Here is a 22,686-nt window from a genome sequence, read left to right as displayed (position 1 = left end):
TGCTGCAGCACTGGAGGGGAAAATTTATTTAGTGTTCTTGGCTTAATATCTGTTTAACATAAAACTATGAATTTTCAGTGATTCCAGTCAGAAAAACTTGACTTGTGAAAATAAATGCATATGTTCAAATTTCAGTTTAAACAGGTATGCTATTTATTTTGAAAATACACCAGTTTATAGAGCTATTTGAATGTTTCACAATGATGTCAGCAATAAAGCATTAGATTAATTTGGTTTATCATACAGTTCCATATTTAATGCTTGCATTGTTTCATACAGAAAGCAAAAAAAAAAAATATGACATAGCTAGAGCATTTTTTTTTGAGAGAGAAAGAGAAGGGAGAGCATGAGTGGGTGAGGCATAGAGGAGAGAGAGACAGAGACAGAGAGAGAGAGAGAGAGAGAGAGAGAGAGAGAGAGAGAATCTTAGGCTCCATGCTTAGCATGGAGCCTATCTCAGGGCTCAATCTCATGGCCAGGAGTTTAAGACCTGAGCTGAAATCAAGATCAGACACTTAACTGACTGAGCCACCCAGCACCCCAGGACATTTTTTTTTAATTTTTAAGTTTATTTATTTATTTTGAGAGAGAGAGAATCCCAAATAGGCTCCTCACAGTGAGGTAAGAGCCCGACGTAGGCCTCGAACCCATGAAAGGGAAGACCATGATCTGAGCCAAAATCAAGAGTCCAAGGCTTAACCAACTGAGCCACCCAGCTGCCCCCACACTAGAACATTTTTTAATTATGAAAACTAATATTGTCATTAGCAGAGACGTTTAAATTTTTGTGTACAGTGGCTTTGTTGAGATGCAGTCCACATAGTTGTAATTTTAATACAGAATCAAATTATTTTCTACCTCTAATGATAGTTTGAACACAAATAATCATTCTTTTTGTATTAAAGATCTTGGTAACCCTGTTACAGTCTTCTAATTAACATGAAGTTTTCATTCATGTAGTGAAAACTTGTCATTACATTTTCTCTTACACTAAATCTCAGAAAATAAAAATGCACTAAATTATTTAATTTTTAAATGGAGCAAAGGTAATTGTTTATAATAATAAGTCATCCCTGCCTAACGATTTCCAAATTTTTATAGGAAATGAAGTTGGTTTCTGGAACTGTGTAGTGATAAATGGAAAAAATCAAAATGTATAGAATAGCCAAGGGATGTTAAATGTAGTAATCCAATTTGGGTCTAGTTATTTTCAATTAGGCATAATAGGATATCTATGTAAGAATATACATATATATATACGTATATATATATATATATATGTACACACACATATATCTATGTAAGAATATACATATATATACGTATATATATATATATGTACACACACACATATATGTACACACACATATATCTATCTACACCTCACCCTTGAACAACACAAGTGTTAGGGTGCCAACCCTCCCCACAAGTAAAAAATCCACATAGTTTTGACTCCCCAAAAACTTAACTACTAGTAGCCTACTGTTGACTGTAAGCCTTACCAATAACATGGTCGATCAATACATATTTTGTATGTTATACGTATTCTGTAGTGTATTCTTACAATAAAGTAAGCTAGAGAAATGAAAATGTTATTAAGAAAATTGTAAGGAAGAGAAAATACATTTACAGTATTGTATTTTGTTGAAAAAACTGTATAAGTGGTCCCATGCAGTTCAAACTTGTGTTGTTCAAGAGTCAACTGTACTTATGTTGACATATGTGGGACAGTTTGTGAAAGTCAAACATACATTAAGCATCCAAGCAAATTCTGACTCTATGGGAAACCAAATAAATTATGTAAATACTTTACACTTCTGGAGGAAAAAATATAAACCTGTGAGCTGAATAAAGCTTTTGATCCCTGCAAATTAGACCCCAGTGAATAAATTTCTCCTGTGGAGTCAGGCTTCTTGAGTAGAGCAATCATGTCTTTTTCATGTCTTTCAATACCCCCATATCACCCCAGCACTGTACTTTCCATAAACTGTTCGTACATGTTTGTAGAGTGAAGAGGTCTAATTGGGGAATACCATTATAATCACTATGTGGTTTTCCAAAACACCATTCTGAAACTTGGTTAATGTCTTGAAATCTGACAAAGATATTCTAGTTTTAAAATACATTCCATTGAACACACATTATCTTTAATGCTATATGAAGGTCTATAGACCAGCAAGAATAAAACTCATTTTATTATTTTCAGTATATCTGGAAATATGTCTTATTTTTGTGTCGGTGGACAAATATGGAATGTTCCCCTTATTTCTGGTTCCAAACTCCTTTTCGTTGTTTATTGCAGTACCTCCTATCTGTTTCTCATGACTGATGTTAATAAGTGGCTAGCATAACTTTTATTCCTTAATTACAAGAGTATCCTATTTCAAGAATGTCTTTTACACTTAACATTTTCCTTTTGGCTGTGTGTCAAATTGTTAAACTTCTCATGAAATGTAGTTTTGCCTTGTTTTGTTGCTCTTAAATTGATAAGGAAGGGCATAAAACCTGGTCAGCAGTCTCCACTAGACCTAGAAGCAAGAAACTGAAACTTTAGTGGAAGAAATATCTTCAGGACCACGAAAGGTACTTTTTCTGACAGATAGAAGTTCTAAGGACGTTAATCCATGGCTACATTTTATATAGCCCTGAAAAACGAAGCAGAAAGAGCTATTTATTGTTAATCTGGCATTCCTAACGAGATATAAACATTTTCATAAAATTGACAGGTAATGACGTGCATGTGTGTGTGTGTGTGTACTTTAATCAACCAAAATATTCCATTGTGCTTAATTTCTATGGCTGCCCACTGTTTCAACATTATAAAAAACATACTCTGTATGCCTAAATGTAAACAGCTTTATTGTGGAATAACACAAAATAGTATGCAGTTGGTGTTTTCTATTATCATAGGATATAGAGCTTACTACAGAATAATTGCCTTGGAAGAAGTTTTTCAGAGAAGAGCAGATGGGGGCTATATTTGATTTCAAAGTTTCCCATTGTTCATGTGTATATATTTTTAAATATGTGTATATATATACATATATATGTGTGTATATATACATACACATATTTATTTATTTATTTATTTACTTATTTATAAGAGTGAAATGTCTTCTTGGGATGCCTTCTTTCATGATCACAATACAGAGTGCAATGCATGTGGAGTTAGTTTGAGATTCCATTTAATGACTGAATGTTAATGCTTCCTCTTCTTATAGAAGTTTCACATTCCTATGATAATGTCCATGTGCCATTGGTTAAAATTGCTACTTTCTAAGATTTTGCCCCTTCTGTTGACATAGCGCCTTTTTTGCTAGCTGAGTGCTTCTGTTGAGATATATATGTAGTTATCAACTGCAAGGATTATGGCAACTGTTAAATATTCAACAGAATCTCAGATTGCTCTTTCTACATTATTCCAAGTGTTACACTACATGGTGTGGAAATGAGGTTTTCAATGTTTCCGTTGAGTAACTCAGAATAAGTTTGTTAATTCTATATGTTCAAAGGTGGACAGATGCCATCTTATCCCTTTGGGCTTACTACAATGATTGCTCTGTCAATACGATCAATGTAAACACCTCTGTTAGAGTAGGGATGAAAACTACTTAGTTTTCCCTTCCAACTTCTAGATATTTGGTTCTCCAAGCTTTCACTATAAAATACAGTGTTTTTAAAGCTCTGAGTTTGATATCAAAATGCTGTTGCAGAACCTATCCATGTTACCATGGAGGCCTATTTCATGTAAAATAGAAGTTAATGAGATTTGCAAGGAATCCATAGTAAGTTGAAGGTAGAAAATCTGAACTGGTATTTTTACCTTCTGTGAAACAGATGGAATTTACATTAATTCATCAGGAAAAAAAATTGCAAAACAGCATTTATGCAAATTTCTTAACCAACTGTTTGTTTGCTGTTTGCATGACTTAATGCAAGCAGATTTTAAGCACCTTGGACTATATCCCGTCCTTAATTGTACTGTAAATTTCTGGCAATAAAATACTGGCAGAGTAAATATATTAGCAATTTTTTTTTTGCCAGTCAAAGTTATGAAATCAGGTCAGAGACAGCCCATGTTAGGTATCAGCAAAACTTTCTGGGAAATCTTCTCATATGTAATTAATATATTATGGTAAGAGCTGAGTATATAGAGCGCAAAAAAAGGATATGATCCCTGTATATGAAAATGTAATCCCACCATGACATTTAAAGGTCCCCAATTTGGGGCACCTGTGTGGTGCAGTCATTTGATCTTCCGACTTCTGCTAGGGTCATGATCTCACAGTTCATGAGTTCGAGCCCTGCATCAGGCTCTGTGCTGACAGCTCAGAGCCTAGAGCCTGCTTCAGATTCTGTCTCTCTCTCTTTTTCTCTCTCTCTGCCCCTCCCCTACTCACACTCTATCTTTCTCTCTCTCTCAAAAATAAATAAACATTTTTTAAAAATTAAAATAAAAAATAAAGGTCCCCATTTTTGTATGTTAGAATTATAGTGTGTTAATGTTTTTGAAATTAGAAGGCCATTGCATTTTAATAAAAATATGAAGACTTGCATAATAATTGTATTTTATACTGTACTATGTGATGGTTGTACTAAGATTAAAGGTTAGTTAAGATTTAAAGTTAGTCTGAATTATATGATGTTTAGTAAAGAAAGTAATAAAGTTTTGGTGCTGAATTCCAATAAATATAAGTTACATAGACATAGGAGAAGTTGCGGTTTGTCCTCTGCATGTCAAGGGGGCAGAGAAGGACATAAACACACATGTCTCATTGCCTGAAAGGGTGGTGGTCAAGAGCACAAGATAGGTTAGTACCGACTGTAAACGGAATGAATTAACACTTCTGTAGGAGAGTGTAGACTATATTCACAGATCTTAGTTTTCAGGGTTGGCCAGGATGTTAGGAACCATCTAATGCATTTTATACATGAAGGGTTTGAAGTTCAGAAAAGTTGAGTGACTTCCCAAATCCACACATGTATTTGGCAAATTCAAAACAGGAAACCAAATCTCTTTCCATTTACACCACAGTTATAGGACAACAGGACACTAATGAGGATTTGAAGAAGGTAAGCATCTAAATCATAATGGCACATCAACACTTGAATTTGATGGTGGTGGTGAAGATTCATTCAAGTTCATAGAATGGAAGATATGGAAGTTCAGGAAAAAAATGTTCTAAAATTCCCAGTTATTACTAATAAGGACATGGGTGAATACATCGGCCATGATGTGCACCAGGCATTTCGTGCTTCCATAGTGAATGTTCACCCATATATCACAGTTAATATGTAGTTCTCTGCTAATCCTTCCATGTGTGCAGGGGACGAAATTTATCTTAACAGTAAACATTCCTAGCACTGACCATCATGGCTAGAGCACAAGAGCTACTCAGTATATATTTGTTGAATGAATAGTCCCAGAAGTTGTCTGTCTATAGAGGTTGGAGAAGACTGAGAATTTGAAGCCAGGTGAAATCATAGTTATAATAGCACAACTTAATAGGAAAGAGGGGTTGATAAAGACTAAGACTTCTGAAAAGCCACGTGAGTTATCACATCAACGCACATAAATTTAAGAGGACAGTTGTTACTTAAAACACAAAGAAAGTAATTAATATTGAATGTATATATTATATATGATATGTTTTGTATACATGTGTGCATGTATGTGTATGTGTGTGTAAATTGGGGAAAGCTACTATGCTTTAAAAACCCCTGGAGATAAAGAGGAAAAAGTCGTGTTTTTGTTTTTTAAAAAAGGAGGATTCACTATAGGCTCATTCAATAATTAGGTCTTCAGCAATGTGTAGAACTGTATATTTATATTATAAATCTAAAAAAATAAAAAAGAAACTTCCAATGCAAGCATTGCCACACAAACTATTATAGAAATGTGGACTCATGTTCTAGAATAAATTGGCAGAAAGATGTAATTCTCTTTCCACATTTCATTCTTTTAAAAGCCAGTATTGGCCTTTCTGGTTATTTACTTATCTATCTTTTCCCTGATGATAGCCTGATATTTTGAAGGAAATCTCAAGTACCATCTTAACCTCTGGAAATCCAACAGCATCTTTTACAAACATGGAAATACCTTTCCTTTGTTTTACAGTGTTTGTTTCTTTGTCTTCACCTATTTGCTTTAGAAGCACTTGACTTTCAACTTAAAGCTGGATGTTAGTTGGCATTTTTTCTTCCTCTACTTGTCTGATTGCTCTATTTGATTGTTTTCCAAGCTCCTCTTTTATATTCCTGCCCTTGGATCTCTAGAGGTGTCCAGGGTTTGGTCTTCAACCACCTTTCTGCCTACTCAAAACTGCCTGCTGTCACTTCTGTGCATTTGACCCGTGTCTGATCTTCCTCTCCCTTAAGTCTCAGATATCAGTTTTGTTTTCTTTCTGCCCATCTCACCAGTATGCTTTTCTAGTACCTCAAACTAATCATTCCCCAAACTAAGCACATCATTTCATCCTTAAACAGTTCTACTTTCTTTCTCAAAATGGCACTGTCCTTCTCTTGATTACACAGTGATGACTCAAGGTCATCTTTAACTTTTCTGTCTTCCTTACCCACCACAATATCTCTGGAATTTGACTTATATTTGTTCCCAGGTCCTCTTTATTGGGAACACACTTTCCTATCCATTATACATGATATATTCCTTCAACTCTTCACTTAATTCCTCATGATGTCTTGAGTCATATATGAAAGTAACTCCTCCTTCCTTTGGATTCCTGTATCATTATATTTCAATGCCTTTTAAGCCATTCATCACATTCTTTCCTATATTAAAGTTATTTAGGGGCACCTGGGTGGCTTAGTTGGTTGAGTGGCTGACTTCAGTTCAGGACATGATCTCACAGCTCATGAGTTTGAGCCATGCATTGGGCTCTGTGTTGACAACTCAGAGCCTGGAACCTGCTTCCGATTCTGTGTCTCCCACTCTCTCTGCCCCTCCCCTGCTCATGCTCTGTCTCTCTCTCTTTCTCAAAAATAAATAAACATCAAAAAAAATTTTTCAAGTTATTTGTACACTCTCCTACCCCTCTTACTATACTGAACATTTGATTGCAAGGCCTGTTTTTTGGTTTTTGTTGTTGTTGTTGTTTGTTTATTCCCAGAATACAGTATGCACTCAGTCTCTATAGTAAGTGCTCAGCATGTTTGTTGAATGAATGAATGGAATGAATGTCTAATACTATTACATTCAGAGAATACTTAATGATCAGATATACTGAGAAAGGCTTTGGTCCTTTGTGGGAAAGTAATTATGTGATGGGTCGTATTTTATGTTTTGTTAATTGAAAAATAAAACTTTTTTAGGTGTCAAATTGGTTTGCTAATGCAAGACGTCGGCTTAAGAATACTGTTCGACAGCCAGATTTAAGCTGGGCTTTAAGAATAAAGTTGTACAACAAATACGTTCAAGGAAATGCTGAGCGGCTTAGTGTAAGCAGCGATGATTCGTGTTCCGAAGGTTTGTTAATATTTTTATTTTGCTTTGCCTCCATTACCAGGAAGTTCACCCCAATTGCTCTTTTTACGGTTGACTCCACAAAACATAATGGTGCCATAATGGTTCTTTTTTATTGCATGAAGTAACTTCACTTTTACAATACTATAAATGACCAACAGAATTATGGCTGCTTCCTCTTGTTTATAGATTTATTGTGTATCAGAATAACATTTTCTCTGAAATTCATTAAAATCAAAATACCATAGGGAGAGATTACATAGATTCCTGCTTCCTGTGCCTAAAAATTAATCTTGAATATCAATGACAATTTTATACACTTTAAATAAATATTCTTTCTTTATGTATATATTCAGTGATTAACTGTAACAGTTGGGTGGCTGGGAGAAAAGTATATGTAAGTTTTACCTAGTGATATTTTTCTCCCTTAGACGGAGAAAATCCTCCAAGAAACCACATAAATGAAGGGGGCTATAATAATCCAGTTCACCATCCTGTGATTAAAAGTGAGAGCTCAGTCATAAAAGCTGGAGTGAGGCCAGAGTCACGGGCCAGTGAGGACTACGTATCACCCCCAAAATACAAGAGCAGCTTATTGAATCGTTACCTTAACGACTCTTTGAGACACGTCATGGCCACAAACGCTGCCATGATGGGAAAGACAAGGCAAAGAAACCATTCGGGATCTTTTAGCTCCAACGAATTTGAGGAAGAATTGGTGTCTCCTTCATCATCGGAAACCGAAGGCAACTTTGTCTATCGTACAGGTAAGTCCGTGCTTTTCATGACACCTTGTTTAAAACAGCACTAAAACTGCAGCAAGGGGTTTATTTCATCAGGTATAAAGGCATAATTTGTATTGCTTTTGCACAAGATTATTCACATATAGCCCATAATTTAATTTGAAAGCTTTGTTTTGTTTCTAATTACCAGATGTGCTTCTTAGTGGATAATGGTCTACTGGGGATTTTCACTCTTAATGATGAATATGAGAATTTTCATTCTTCATAGTAATTTTTAATCTCAATGGTACACATTCTTGGAGGAGGAATGCCCTGAATTATAACCAGCCATGCAAATACTTTGTATTTCATCTTTTCTCTTAAGATGATTGCTAATAGTGATGGAAAATGAACACAAATTAGCATGGGTGCCAAGACTCTTGTGAAGGAAAAGTGTAGGTTTGGCTTAAATTGCTTTGGAAATTTTATTTTTATTCCTGGAAAGCACAAGTAGAGCTGATAAATAGCTTTGAAATTTTTACTTTTATTCCAAAAATGATTGATTTCTGCCTGTCCAGATCTTTCTGGTGGAGTAGTGAGTTTGGTAAAAATTTCTGTCTTGACTTCAGTTTCCAGAGAGTTTTGCTCATAAAGAGTGTTTGAGCAACTTGCTTCAGAGCAAAGGATATGTGTGACCTACATCTGGTATAGATAAGAGTCCAGGTCCTGGAAATGCCTTCAAATGAGACTTAGAAATGTTAGAGCTGGAAATAACCTCAGGAAGCATCTAGTCCAGCCATGTTAGATCATTAATAAGAAAACCCAGACCAGAAACGCATAGCTAGTTACTCTTCTCCAGATCAGTAATACAGCTGAGCCTGAATAAGAGGTAGGAAAACGTAACTACTACCAGACCCTGATGACTATTATTATTATATCTACTACCTCCAATCATTTATTGAGTAGTTATGACATGCTAGGCCCTCTGCTAAATACTGCACAAACTTTGCTGCAGGTGACCCTTGTAAAGACCTTGTTATGTGAATAGTAGGGCTTTATAAAGGAATTTAAATTTGGTCTGTTTAATATACCTTTTAGATTATTTAACCAGAGGTCTTCTTTTCTTTTTTTTTTCAACTTTTTTTTTTTTTTTTTTTTTTTTTGGGACAGAGAGAGAGACAGAGCATGAACGGGGGAGGGGCAGAGAGAGAGGGAGACACAGAATCGGAAACAGGCTCCAGGCTCTGAGCCATCAGCCCAGAGCCTGACGCGGGGCTCGAACTCACGGACCGCGAGATCGTGACCTGGCTGAAGTCGGACGCTTAACCGACTGCGCCACCCAGGCGCCCCAGAGGTCTTCTTTTCAAGTAAGATGTGTTATCTGAGGATTTAGAGGAAATCTCAACACATTTTTTTTTTTTTTACTTAAAAATTTTTTAATTTTTTTTTTATTTTTTGAGGGAGAAGGAAAGCATGAGCGGGGGAGGGGCAGAGAGAGAGGGAGATACAGAATCCGAAGCAGGCTCCAGGCTCCAAGCTGTCAGCACAGAGCCTGATGCGAGGCTTGAACCCATGAATCATGAGATCATGACCTGAGCCAAAGTCGAACATTTAACTGATTGAGCCACCCAGGCACCCCCTCCACACATTTTTAAAGACTTAAATTAGCCACATTGTTTGTCGTTCCAGCGCCAACAGTGAAAACAACTCTAAATGCTCTGAGATATAAAATGAGTCTTGTAAATAATGATTGGGTCTAGGAAGAAGTAAAAGATGCAATAAAAGACTATTTTGCTAATAATTTTAAAAATTTAAAACTACGTATATCTAATGTGAGCAGAGCGGACAGAACTTGGAGATGATTTAAAGCTTTGTTGAATTTTATTTGAAGAGATAAGAAAGGATAGGAAATCAAGTCATTCAAGTACAGATAAATGAAAAGAATAAAAATAAAACAAAAAGAAGTTAGAATGGAAAGCTGAAAACTAGATAAATTAAGACTTCACTCTGAAAGAAATACTAAAAGAAAAAAGCAAAAATTGGTACGGAATAAAATTGGAAGTGAAAAAAGAGCTATAGCAGTCAATATATAGTTATTAAAAATATTTTTAAATTATGGTGTATTATGCACAGTTGTTTGACAGTATACCATATGCAAATGTGCAGATGAATTGGTATTATCCACACAAATTAAATTATAAAATTATAATGAGAAAAGTTGTAAATGAACACTGATGCAAGAAAAATCAAGGTTTTAGTAAAACTCCATTTCCAAAACACATGATTTGATATTCAGTGGATTTTTCCCCAAACTTTGAAGAAGTAATTAATTCTCATGCTTTCTGCATTTTCTCAAGCATGTAAAAATATGGGAAGTATGTCAGTTTTTAAAAATGTAAATGTTATCCTAATCCAAAACCAGATTAAAATAGCATAAAAATCAACCTTTTTATTTATGATACTGATACTGACTATAAAGCAACATGAGGAATATTGATAACATAAGGTTAAGTGAAAAACAATTTAAAATTGTGGAAACATTGAATGCAATTGTGACATTACAAATATGTATGGACAAAAACAAGGAAGATTTTTTGGAAACAATGAAAATTAATTTTGATTAGATGGAATAATTGAAGGTCTGTTACTTTTGTAAGTTTCTTACACATTTCTTTATGTTGCCCAGTAAAAACAAATTTGAAATTTACCCAGTGTGATGCGTCTTATGAAAATGTGTAAGGGTCCAACTTCGGCTCAGGTCATGATCTCACAGTTTGTAAGTTAGAGCCCCTCATAGGGCTCTGGGCTGATAGCTCGGAGCCTGGAGCCTGCTTTAGATTCTGTCTCTCAATCTCTCTGCCCCTCCCCTGCTTGTCTTCTCTCTCTCTCTCTCTCTCTCTCTCTCTCTCAAAAATAAATATTAAAACAATTATTTAAAAAAAGAAAATGCATGCTCTTTTCAAAGAAAATAAAATAGAAAACCAAAGAATGATTAGCATGCCTGTATAGTTGATGCTTCTCAAAGTGAAATATCTTGGCCATTTATTTTTATTAAAGTCTTCAATGGCCTATTCATTTGCCAAGTTCTATTTTTAAATAAAAACCTATTTTTTAGTTTTGCAAGCAATGAGAAAGCAGCCTAGACACGTAAACTTCTGGTTTTCCATGCATGTGTATAAACTTTTAAAAGAACAGAATACATTTTTTGGTTTTGTGGATAGAGAATTGAGAAGGACTGGTGGTCTAAGACTGGTCTGCTAAATCTCAGCTCGAAACAATAAATGGCTGTCTTCTAGGGGAAGCGAATGACAACGTTGCTGCAATTGTATCTGGCTGATGCCACTCATGCATAAATAGAACAGGGGATTTCAATAAATACTTTCTGAGCAACTACTATGGTTTTCGCTGGCATACAGGCTTTTTCTGAATTCCTTCAATTCCTTCTGGTTATATCTTTCTTTCTTCACCTAAACAGAAACCCTCTAAATCTGCTATTAAACACCACTCCCCTCCCCCACCCCAGTTTTACAGTAGTGCAAAGATTTCAACTTTCAAATTGTTTTTCAAGAATAGATCACCTTTAAACACAATTTCTTAGTTTATCTATGCTAAAAAATTTTATTCATTTTTCCACACATTTTTGCTATCTTATGATGCGTTTCATTAATGATATGGAACCAAAAGGCCAAATGAAAGAGTTGGTATGTGGAAGGATAATGCATCGCTGAATTTTATTTCACTTGTTCTTGTAAAATTCTAGGAGAGTTAAGCCCACTAGATTATAAAGTAATCCTAATTGAAACATGTAGGTGAATAGAACTCTTTTCTAAGTTAGTGTGAATTAATCAGATTAGCTTTCTCTCCACCTGACTGACAACATCAACGTAGATACAAACATGTTTCTGTTGATTTTATGTAGACATTAAAAATATTTCTCTGTAATCTTAAGTCTCCCCGTCGTGTAGGAAAAGAAAGATTTTTATTTTCATGGGGTGTAATAGACTTTCAACACATATTGGCTAAAAAAAACATTTCTGAGAGCAGAAATTATACCGTTAGAATTGATTAGAATTATTAAGGCTATTGCTTCTAAAAAAAAATACTACTCAAGAAGATTTAGTTACTCAGTGTTGTCTGTTGAATTAAGTTGTCTGCATTAAATTATAATACTTATCATCATGTTAGGTTAATGAATGACAATTTTCAGGTATTTGATGGAGTGAATTCCCATTACAAACTGACCTCAAGGCCTCTAACCCTTCGATGGGTCTGCCCTCTGAGGTGTCTTTAATATCCACCTCCACTCCTATTGAATCAGTACTGATATTCTCCAGATGCGACCATCCGTGAAGGAGCCATCTGCCATCTGTCCCACCTACAGAGTAAGTTCTCATTGGAGCCTTTCCTGACTTGCGTTCGAGTCTGATTTACCCTTAAAAGCCTATTAAATTTCCTTCTTTGCTGAAGGAGAGCAGGGAGGTTTCTAAGAAGTGTACTGACGAGGGGAAAATCAGGCAAGTCTCGAAATAAAATGTGTGGACTTCCCCGCACTTCTTTTGCTCGGCTTGAGGACAAGTCCCTGTTATGTTCTTTCTTTTTGCAGCTCACAACTTATAAATGGCTAGTACATTCGAACGGTTATTCTCCGAGCCCCACTGCTCTGCAAGTATATAATTCATAAATTTAACCAGCTCCCACAGGCTGAATGCTTAAACTTCATCTTGTTAAACTGTCTAAAATCCCTCTTAATTAGACACATCTGGTGCAGCAAAAACATACATAGGAACATAGAACTCTTTTCTATGTTAGTGTGAATTAACCAGATTAGCTTCCCTTCCACTTGACTGAGGTGAATATCCCTGAAGAAATGGAGATTTTTGATTGAGAGAAAAAAGAAGTCACTTATTTGGTGCATGGGATTCTCTGGAAGATAGAGTCCCTTTGGAGGGCCTGCCACAGTTGGAGCAAAAAGAACCAGGGATTTTGGTCACTAAGGAAAGAAGTAGGAGGTAGAAAGTGTGAATGGATGCCAGAGGCTAAATGCCATTTCCAAACATTTTTTTTTTTTCTCAGCTAATGATGCGCACCAAGAGGAGAAATGTTCCTTTTTCTCTCTCTCTTCCTGCATATGCATGTACTTCAGAATTGAAGCTGGCATTATCAGTAGTATAACCCAGGTATGCTAATGAGTTCAGAAAACCATCGGATTAGCCCGGATTTAACCTTAATTTATGTATAGCATGGCTTCTTTGGAGTTGTGCTCTCTTCCGTTCTAAACAGCCGACTTCACAGGTACATTTCTGAGATACAGTCCACTCATATAAGAGGTGCTCTTTCATGCATTCATTCCACACACAAAAATGTTCATTAAGAGCCACTCTACACAGGCCCTGTTCTAGGCTCACTGAAGCCCTGTGTTTTGTGCTAGGCTGCTCATCCAAGAAACCCTCGTTAAAAGAAGCAGAAGAAAGATTTAAAGAGCTGTCTTGGCAGATCTTTTTGAACAGTGAATACTCACTCCTAATTTATATGTTTCATCAATTTTGGGTTTTGTGTCTGTGAGTAGCTTAAAGAAAGCATCGTAGTAGTCAAGAGAAGGCTTTGTCAAGAACCGATTGTTAAGATGGTATGTGTCTCTGTGTACATGCTAGTTTCTCTGTGGGATTTTGTTGAACAGTAAGTCTGCTTTGGATGCTTTTATCCTGTTTCATTTCCCTTTTTGTGCCTGTCACGTCCTTGTTTTTGGTGAAAGAACTAAGCTTTGCCCTTTTGGATTATTCCAGACGTTCTTTCCTGGCATGCAAATGACTGCTGATGTACTCCAGCAGAGAATAAAAAACCCTCTATCACCATCCCAGTTAGTGACATTTAAAGGATACTTGAAAGGTTATCCAATTTCTTGTCTTGTATCCTTACTACAATAATACCTCACCTATCTGACACCATCTGGGAATGAGGTATTCCACATAAGTGAAATTTCCAGATAGAAACTTAAGTACTGGTTTTAAAAATACAGAATTTTCTGCTCTCCTAAGCTTATAATATTAAACACAGCATGTGAAGTGTGCTTCAATATCCTCTCTCCTCTAAACTACCTCCTCCTATTGCTTTTTATATGATATTCCATCCTTTTAAATCAGTAATGTTGGGTTAACCACAGTTCCAAACTTGCCCCTAACAGCTTTGAATAAAGAATGATGTTTTTCTGATAGCCTGTTGAAAAGAATTCTTCCTAATTACTCACTCCAAAGCAGTGATGGTTTAAGTGAGATCTACAGAAGTGATTTTTGGGTAGGCATAGGGTTACTATAGAAATATCAAAACTTAAGCATGATATTCAGAACACCATAGATTTTTAAGTATATGTCAGTGATGATGGCAAAACATTCATATGGAATATTTTTAAAGTAGCTTGATTTTTTAAATTAAATGTTCATTATAGATTCACTTGCAAAATTGAAATGAAATTGCATAAGTGTTCCATCTCCTGTTCGAAACTGAGAGATTAATGGCAAACAAAAATAGAAAAAGAGAACAAATATTGGCATGAGCAGTTTGCTGGCTCCTTAAGGGGTAGCTTTTCATTTGCTTTGTTACTTGGTATCATGTGAGAGGCTGGAAAAACCTAAGTGTAAATACTGAGACCTACAGCCCCAGAAAACAACATGGCTTACAAACAAATTGAAAGTATAGGGCAGGTTAGTTTAGAAAATTTTTAAGGACTGTTTTTGAGCCCAATGTTTTCTACCCTTTTACATTGTGTTTCTTCCATGTGTTACCTAAGAATGATAGCAACAGTGGTATCACATTTGTGTGAATGTTAGAAACACTGTTTTTCTGAAATGTAGCGACATTGTCTCTTCTTTTGTGCTGATACTCACTGCCTTATGTGTATTAAAAGCTCTTTGAGGCCCTAAAGTGGCATTTTATTCATTTTATAGTCCCCTTAGCACTTAGTACAGCGTCTTTCACATATTTGCCCATAACCGTTACTTAAACGAGTTAGTGTTTTAATGATGTGGTCTTTTTTGCTTCTTAAACCATGAAAGACATTTTAATGTGCACATATATATGTTGATCTGTATCTGTGAACATGACAAAAGAAAGAAAATGATCTTGAATACGTTTGAATGGCTTTAAAAAAAAAAGACAAATGTGAAAAATTTTAAACCAGAGGAAAATAGTAAAAAAAAAAACGTAGCTGGAAACTCTGAGGTGTTGACGGGATTCAAAATAATAACTGAGAAACTATAAAATGAAACTAAACCAATTTTCAAGTAAAAAAAAAAGTGACTTTCAGGAAAATGGAAGGATGATAAATGGAAAAGTTTAGCTAGTTTTTAAAAAACCACCAAAAAATTAAAAATATAGCAAATAGACAAACAAAAACAAATATTTGTTGTCTGTCTCTGTCTAGCACAAAACCATGTAAGATCTGAGAAAGAAAGCACAGATTCAGATCCACTGATTTAAACTCTTGAGCCACATTTGCTCTCAGGATTGACATGACAGCTTGGACTTTTTTTTTTAAGAGTGACTGTTTTTAATCCTGTAATACAATTGGAGAGAGTCTATGCAGAAATTTTACATTTTCTCTTTCCTCCGCGTATCAGAGTAAACATCCCATACATTTTGCATATTTTCCTGTTAAAAACAAGTTTACCAACCTGAAATTTTGATTCTCTAACTTGCCATTACATTTCTACCGGAACTGAGTCCATTGTAATTGATTGTATGATGTTGCCTGCATTTCAGACGTGCTGGAGTGGTCAGTCACATCCTGGTGCTGTTTCATAGACGTGCTTGTCCATGTCACTATATTTAAGCCTGTGTCAGTATTTCCATTCAGAGACTTTTTTCATTCCCTAGGGCTTCTAAATAAGTCATAAAAATTCAAGCCCAACTCCAAGCTGGCATAAAAGGGCCTTTTTTTCTTCTCTTATGTATAAGGAACATAAGTGTGTAACTCCCACTAATTCTAAATTTGGTTAGGTTTGTAAACTCTTTACACACTGAAGAGGTCAAATAAGATCCATTGACACCTCTCCAGTCTGAGACTAAATGGGATGTCAAAAAGTTTTTACTGCCTGTGAAAATAACAAGACATTCTATTTAATGAATATGGAAGTGGTTTCTTTTCTTTCTTTCTTTTTGGTTAGCTGTAGTTAGTTTTTCCCTTCTGCCTCCCTACTTTGTTTCTAAAATTAAACAGGTATTTTTCTATGTCAAAATGTGTCTTGTTGATGTAACAGAATTTTTACTCAGAATAAATATGTGTTTTCTTCCAGGCCAAAATTTTGGTACTTTTAAATTTTGGAAGCTTCTGCTCTTGTTTTCTGTTAGAAATTATATCATTTATAATTATGAGTTTGGGGGAAGCAAAAAAGTAACAACTTTGTTCCCTCACAAATGAGATAGTTCTTTTACAAAATTTGAATTTTCTCTTCGTTTTCAGTTTAGATGCAAGACAGCATGTTTAATGCATAATGCCTCTTTTCTCCCTTTCTTCTTTCACAACTTTGTTACCCGATTTCTCTCATATTCATTGTACTGAAGAAATAGTCAACAATTTTTATAAACCCAACAGCGAACTTGAAAGGATCCTCTAGTTCAATTCTTGAATTTGCAGATTTGGAAATTGCTGTAGGCTCTATACTAAGCATTGAAATTGTTAGTTTTTTTGGATATGAGTTGCTTGATTGCTTGGAGATATGATCCAGACCCTTGGTACAATTAGTCTGATTGCTTTGGGCAATTTCAGCTACTTAATTGACATTTACTTTTATTTATTTATTTATTTATTTATTTATTTATTTATTTAGACGTTTATTCACCCTTAAGAGACAGAGAGAGACAGAACACGAGTGGGGGAGGGGCAGAGACAGGGAGACACAGAATCTGAAGCAGGCTCCAGGCTCTGAGCTGTCAGTACAGAGCCTGACGCAGGGCTTGAACTCACGAACCATGAGATCTTTTACTTTTACTTTTAAATGAAAGTAAATACTTAAGCATTAGTGTTGAAGTTTCAAGAACTTAAGCTAGCTGTATGTGCATTTAAAATTCTTTTCTCTATTGTAACGGCTGCAGTAAAAAGGTCTTTACACACGTTTTTAGACTACAGGTTGTAATAGACATCATTACCTGGGGATCCTCCTTTGCTTACTAAGGGAAATATGAATGATTTGCAGAAAATGCCTAAAAGCTAATACCGCTAGTGTGCATCTCTCTGCACATATGTATGGTCATAGTGGTAATAACTGAATTGAATGTAGTTAGGAAGACAAAGCGGCTTTTGAAAATGACCAGGGATATCTTCCCTCTCCCTTTGGTGCACACTGGAGGTGTTGAGTCCTTCCTTACCTGGTAGTGGTCAGATAAAAGCTCGGGTGATAACAACAACCCAATGGAACGTGGTTTGGGGAAGATAGATTAGTGTCAGGTTTGAGCAACAACATCAGTCGTCCACTTCCAATGATGTTAGGTCCTCCCAGTCAGAGAAGGAGCCATGACCTGTTTTTCTCAGGCAAGTAAGACACTGGTGCAAGACGCGCTGAGGGACTGCAGAGTCTGATTCACCTTTAGCATTTCTTCAGGTCAGACACATCCAGATGTACCTAGAAGAGGTAAAACTGAAGTTTAGACTTCACCAATTCGTCACAGATTCGGGCAGCCCCTTGGTGATGGCATGTGAGGATGCTCTCAAGTGCGTGTTGTGTCTCCCACAATCCCTGAACTACAGATAGGGTTAAAAACAGCCTCTTGCCAACTTACTTCAGTGCTTTGGAGTCTCTTTGATACAGTGACCAAGATGGATATCTCTGACAGAAAGAATGTGTTCCCTTTGTGATGCCATTACACACACACACACACACACACACAGAGTACGCAAAAACCGTTTTACCTTTGATCAAGCGATAAAGAGAACAAAAAACTTTAAACGGTGACTTTGAGAGGAATATTTGGGTGATATAACATTAAACTGGAAAACAGCACAAATGAAAACGAAAACTTTGCAAGTGCTGAAAGGTGATCAGAGACATTCATGAAATGGGATGTCCAAGAAACAGTTTGCTCTTTAAATTTTTACATAGTTGCTCATGTATTTAAAATTTAGAACTGATAGTCCCTTTGACTGAGCCAGACTCAGGTTATGGTGGACAAAGCTCTCAGTATGGCAGAGACATTTCAAGTAAGAATGCCCCATTCTGCCAAAACTGTCATTATGACACTAAAATGTACCCTTTTGCTAAGGGCCAGAATTCAGAGTCTCTCCTTCCAGTTTCTACACTGATTTAGACAACAGATGCATAAAAGGCAACGTGGTATTCAGGATCATTTGTCACATGGCTTCGGGGCAAGAGGATGGCTATCTGGCAGGAGGGAGAATTCCTTAAATGTTACTGGGTCTTACATTTCTAAATGTAAAATCCCTGGCCAGAAGCTGCTTGGTGCCACGTGCCTTTGGTGTGATGTCTCAGGCTAACTCCAAGCAAGATGGTTGCAATATTGTGGCTACTTGAGAACCCACATAGCCTTCTCTAGTTTGCAACTGAGGTGGAGAGCCATTGTTTTGCATTTTCTTTTATCCTTGTCTTGACTGCATTTTTTCTCTTGGTGTTTGTTCTCTCTCTCTCTCTCTCTCTCTCTCTCTCTCTCTCCCTCCCTCCCTCTCCCTCTCTCCCTCCTTCTCCCTCCCTCCCTCCTTTAATTCTTTCTGAGCTGCTAAATCTATCCAGCTGGATCAAGGAGTTTTTTCACAACCTTGTCAGTAGTGCAATTGGTCGTGTCTTAGTTTTTACTGTGTCTCCTGGGTTCCTTTACTTTAGTCCTTTTCAGAAATATGGCACCAGTTCAGATTTACTCATAACCCATGGGGCCTCTGGTTTATCTAACCTGTGTACTTTTTTCCTTCAGATTTATTTATTTATATTTTTTCCTTAAAATTGCGCTTTAAAAAGTATAAACATAAATCATCTGGAATAGTAATTTTCAACTATCTTGAAAGGTGTTTGAGGACTATTTCATGGTTACTATGATTGAAGCAGTAAAATTTAGTTTATAGTTACAATAACTTTCCTCTCATTAGGAAAATATAAAAAAGCTCAACTTTATGATTTCATGACATATTACCAACCCCCAAATACCATTCCTAATCCCTACCCTCTAACATACACACTCAGTGAAATGCTAGTAGGAAGCTCAGAGAAGAACAATAAAGACAAATGACCTATCTATGTTCTGTTTGACCACATCCTGTCTCTTAGGTGCTTTATTAAAATGACAGTATAAAGGTCTGAGTAGAGACTCTGTTGAAACAATACAAGTTTAATCTGTATCTTGGCTATAGTTAAATCCCTACTGTTTCGTATGTGGTTTGGAAAATGACTTTGCTGGGTCTAGATTTTCTCTGTAGTCAGCCTCCTTACCTGACCTGAGATTACCCACTTATAGATTAGGCCACAGGAAGTTACAATGTGGAGAGAGCAGATTTGCCTTAGAAACTGGGAGCACTGTATTTAGCCAGAACTGCGAGCAACTGGGGATGTGTTCCAAGGCAAGTCTCTTTATTCACCGGGGCCTTCCTTCCTTCAGCTGTCAAATGAGGACGCGTCATTGCCTTCTGCCTTTGATAATCAGGGATTCTATGAAATGCATAGGGAGAAAAGGAAGCCCACGGTTGACAGAAAGTCGTAGTTAAATGCATACCATTTTGTCACTATTAGAACCAGGACTTGGGCTCCAAGCTCAGAAACATTTCAAAGGAGCTTCAGGGGGCATGGCTATAGTAAGCCCCCATGGTGGCAGGTAAAGGACCTTGCCCAAGGAGGGTATTGGGCCCTGAGTGGGTAAGGAGGCCAAGAGGGGAAAGGGCTTATGATTAAATATGGCAATGTGTTCTTTATGTCTTGTGTCACTTTTAGGAATACCTGTCCCAAGATAATAAAAGTTCGCTTTTACATTTTCTTCTACTACTTTTATTATTTTAATTGTACACTTGTATAATTATAATCTACCTACAATTTTTTGTAAGTTATGTGAAGTAAAGATCTGGCTTCTGGTTTTTCCCCAGCACGATCTGTTCCAATACAATTTATCGAGCACTTCCACATTTCCTTACTGACTTGAAATGCTACCTTTAGGGACGCCTGGGTGGCTCAGTCGGTTAAACTTACAACTTAGGTTCAGGTCATAATCTCACAGTTGGTTGAGAGTTGGTTGAGTTCAAGCCCTGCTTCGGACTCTGCTGTTGTCAGTGTTGTCTCTCTCTGTCTCTGCCCCTCCCCTGTTCGTTCTTTCTCTCTCTCTCTCTCTCTCTCTCTCTCTGAAAAAATAAACATTAAAAAAAAAGAAAAGAAATGCTACCGTTAGTATACTCTACCTTCCTTTATATGTGTCTATTTCTAGACTCTAATGTATTCCGCCAAACTTTTTAAAACACTTCTACATCAGTAGCACACTGTTTTCATGACTGTAGCCTTATTGTGCATTTTGACATATGGCAAGGTATGTCCGCTTGCAATTTTTTCAAAATATTCTCATCAAGTCTCTTGAATTTGCCTTTCCAGTTGAACTTTGGAATAAGATTGACAAGTTCCATTTTAAAAATTTCATTGGAAATTCATTTGAGATTACATTGAATTTATGTATTAACTTGGGGAATATTTTTATCCTTACTATACCAAGTCTTTCCACTCAGGAACATAGTATATTTTTCCACTTATTCTGATTATTTTTCAGGACATTCAATAAATTTTTATAGTTTTCTTTACATAGAGTTTGCATATTTCTCATTAAATTATTAGATGTTTTGGGGCACCTGGGTGGCTTAGTTGGTTAGGCGTCTGACTTCGGCTCAGGTCATGATCTCACTGCTCGTGGGTTCGAGCCCCACGTCGGGCTCTGTGCTGACAGCTCAGAGCCTGGAGCCTGCTTCAGATTCTGTGTCTCCCCCTCTCTCTGCCCCTCCCATGCTCGTGCTCTGTCTCTCTCTCTCTGTGTCTCAATAATGAATAAATGTTAAAAAAAATTTTTTTTAATTATTAGATGTTTTATTTTGTTATTCTTATTGTTTCCATTCTGGATGAGTTCTTATCTATTACATATTATAATAGTTATTATGGATATGTAGGAAATCTGTTGGATTTTGTACATTTTTCTTATATAATATTGATATAATATGTAATTGTGATATATAATATTGATATAATATTGTCAGAGTACACACAAGCATATAACTGTCAGATAGTAACAGTTTTATATATTTATTTTCCTCTTTTCTCTGCTTCCCTTCCTCCTTCCCTTCAGCAGTTACATTCCATTGACCAAATTTTCCAAAACAAAGTTGTGGTGATGGCAGGCTTTAAAGGGAGTTTTTCTTATATTTTTCTTATATATATATATGAATATTATATATTTTATCTTATATTTCTTATATTCTTATATTTCTTATATTTTTCTATTCTTATATTTTACCATTAGTATAATGTTTGCAGAAAATTTCTGATATAATCACTTTATCAAGGTAAGGATCCCCTTCTCATTCCTAGATTATTTAATAAGAGATTCTCCCCACTCCCAAAACACACTCGTACCTAAATAGGTTATTGTAATTATCAGACACTAATCCCACAATTTTTAATACCATTTGACTGTCCCTTTTAACCTACTTATATTGAGTAAATTTCCTAGTGTTTAAATTTCCTTAAATCCTTGGGAAAAATTCTGTTCCATCACAATGTATCATTATTTTAATATATTTCTGGATTTGATTCATTAACTATTTAGCCATTTTATATCAAAATTCTCAAGTGAGCTTTGTCTATAGTTTTCTTTTTTTCTAATGCTCTCCTTGCACAATTTTGATATTCCAGGTATGCCAGTCTTGTGGAATGAGCTAGAAAGTTCTTCATCTTTTTTCTGCTCTGGAAAAGTTTAAACAAAGTAAGGATTAGCTTTTCTGCATGCCTTGAAGATTGGAGCGAGTTCACCTGTGAAATCATCTTGGTCTGGGATCCCTTGGTTCTCTATTCTTCCTCTTACACCTTTTCTCATCTTTCCCTTCCACGTCATTTACAGCTGCCTCGTCTTCACCTTCCAGATCTCTTGCTTGGTCTTCAGCTTTGCCCCATCCATTCTACTGATCAACCTTTCTGCTGCAGTCTTTCTTTTAATTTTGGTATCATGTTTTTATTTTCCAAGAACATCTTATTCCTTTTTCATAGCAGTCACAACCCCTATAGAGATTAGGGGTTACCTGAATTTCTACTCTCTACTTCTTTTTTTTTTTAATTTTTTTTAAGATGTCTATTTATTTTTGAGAGACAGAGACAGAGACAGAACGTGAGCAGGGGAGGGGCAGAGAGAGAGGGGGACACAGAATCTGAAGCGGGCTCTAGGCTCTGAGCTGTCAGCACAGAGCCCAACACGGGGCTCGAACTCACAAACTGTGAGATCGTGACCTCTGCCGAAGTCGGACGCTTAACC

At 36.2% G+C, this 22,686-nt stretch overlaps 1 protein-coding gene across 2 annotated transcripts in view; it reads left to right on the top strand.

Annotated features, from left to right (window-relative positions):
* The window catches only part of MKX (mohawk homeobox), a 66,899-nt gene that overhangs the window by 3,974 nt on the left and 40,239 nt on the right, over positions 1 to 22,686 (top strand). For both annotated transcript variants that reach the window (XM_043564995.1, XM_043564993.1), the window contains exons 3-4: positions 7,330 to 7,483; positions 7,912 to 8,247. In XM_043564995.1, the coding sequence (XP_043420930.1) occupies positions 7,330 to 7,483; positions 7,912 to 8,247 (490 nt within the window). The remainder of the gene's footprint in view (positions 1 to 7,329; positions 7,484 to 7,911; positions 8,248 to 22,686) is intronic.

This window comes from Prionailurus bengalensis, chromosome B4 (assembly GCF_016509475.1).
Source record: "Prionailurus bengalensis isolate Pbe53 chromosome B4, Fcat_Pben_1.1_paternal_pri, whole genome shotgun sequence".
Taxonomy (NCBI): Eukaryota; Metazoa; Chordata; class Mammalia; order Carnivora; family Felidae; genus Prionailurus; species Prionailurus bengalensis.
This window is presented reverse-complemented; position numbering and strand designations above follow the sequence as displayed.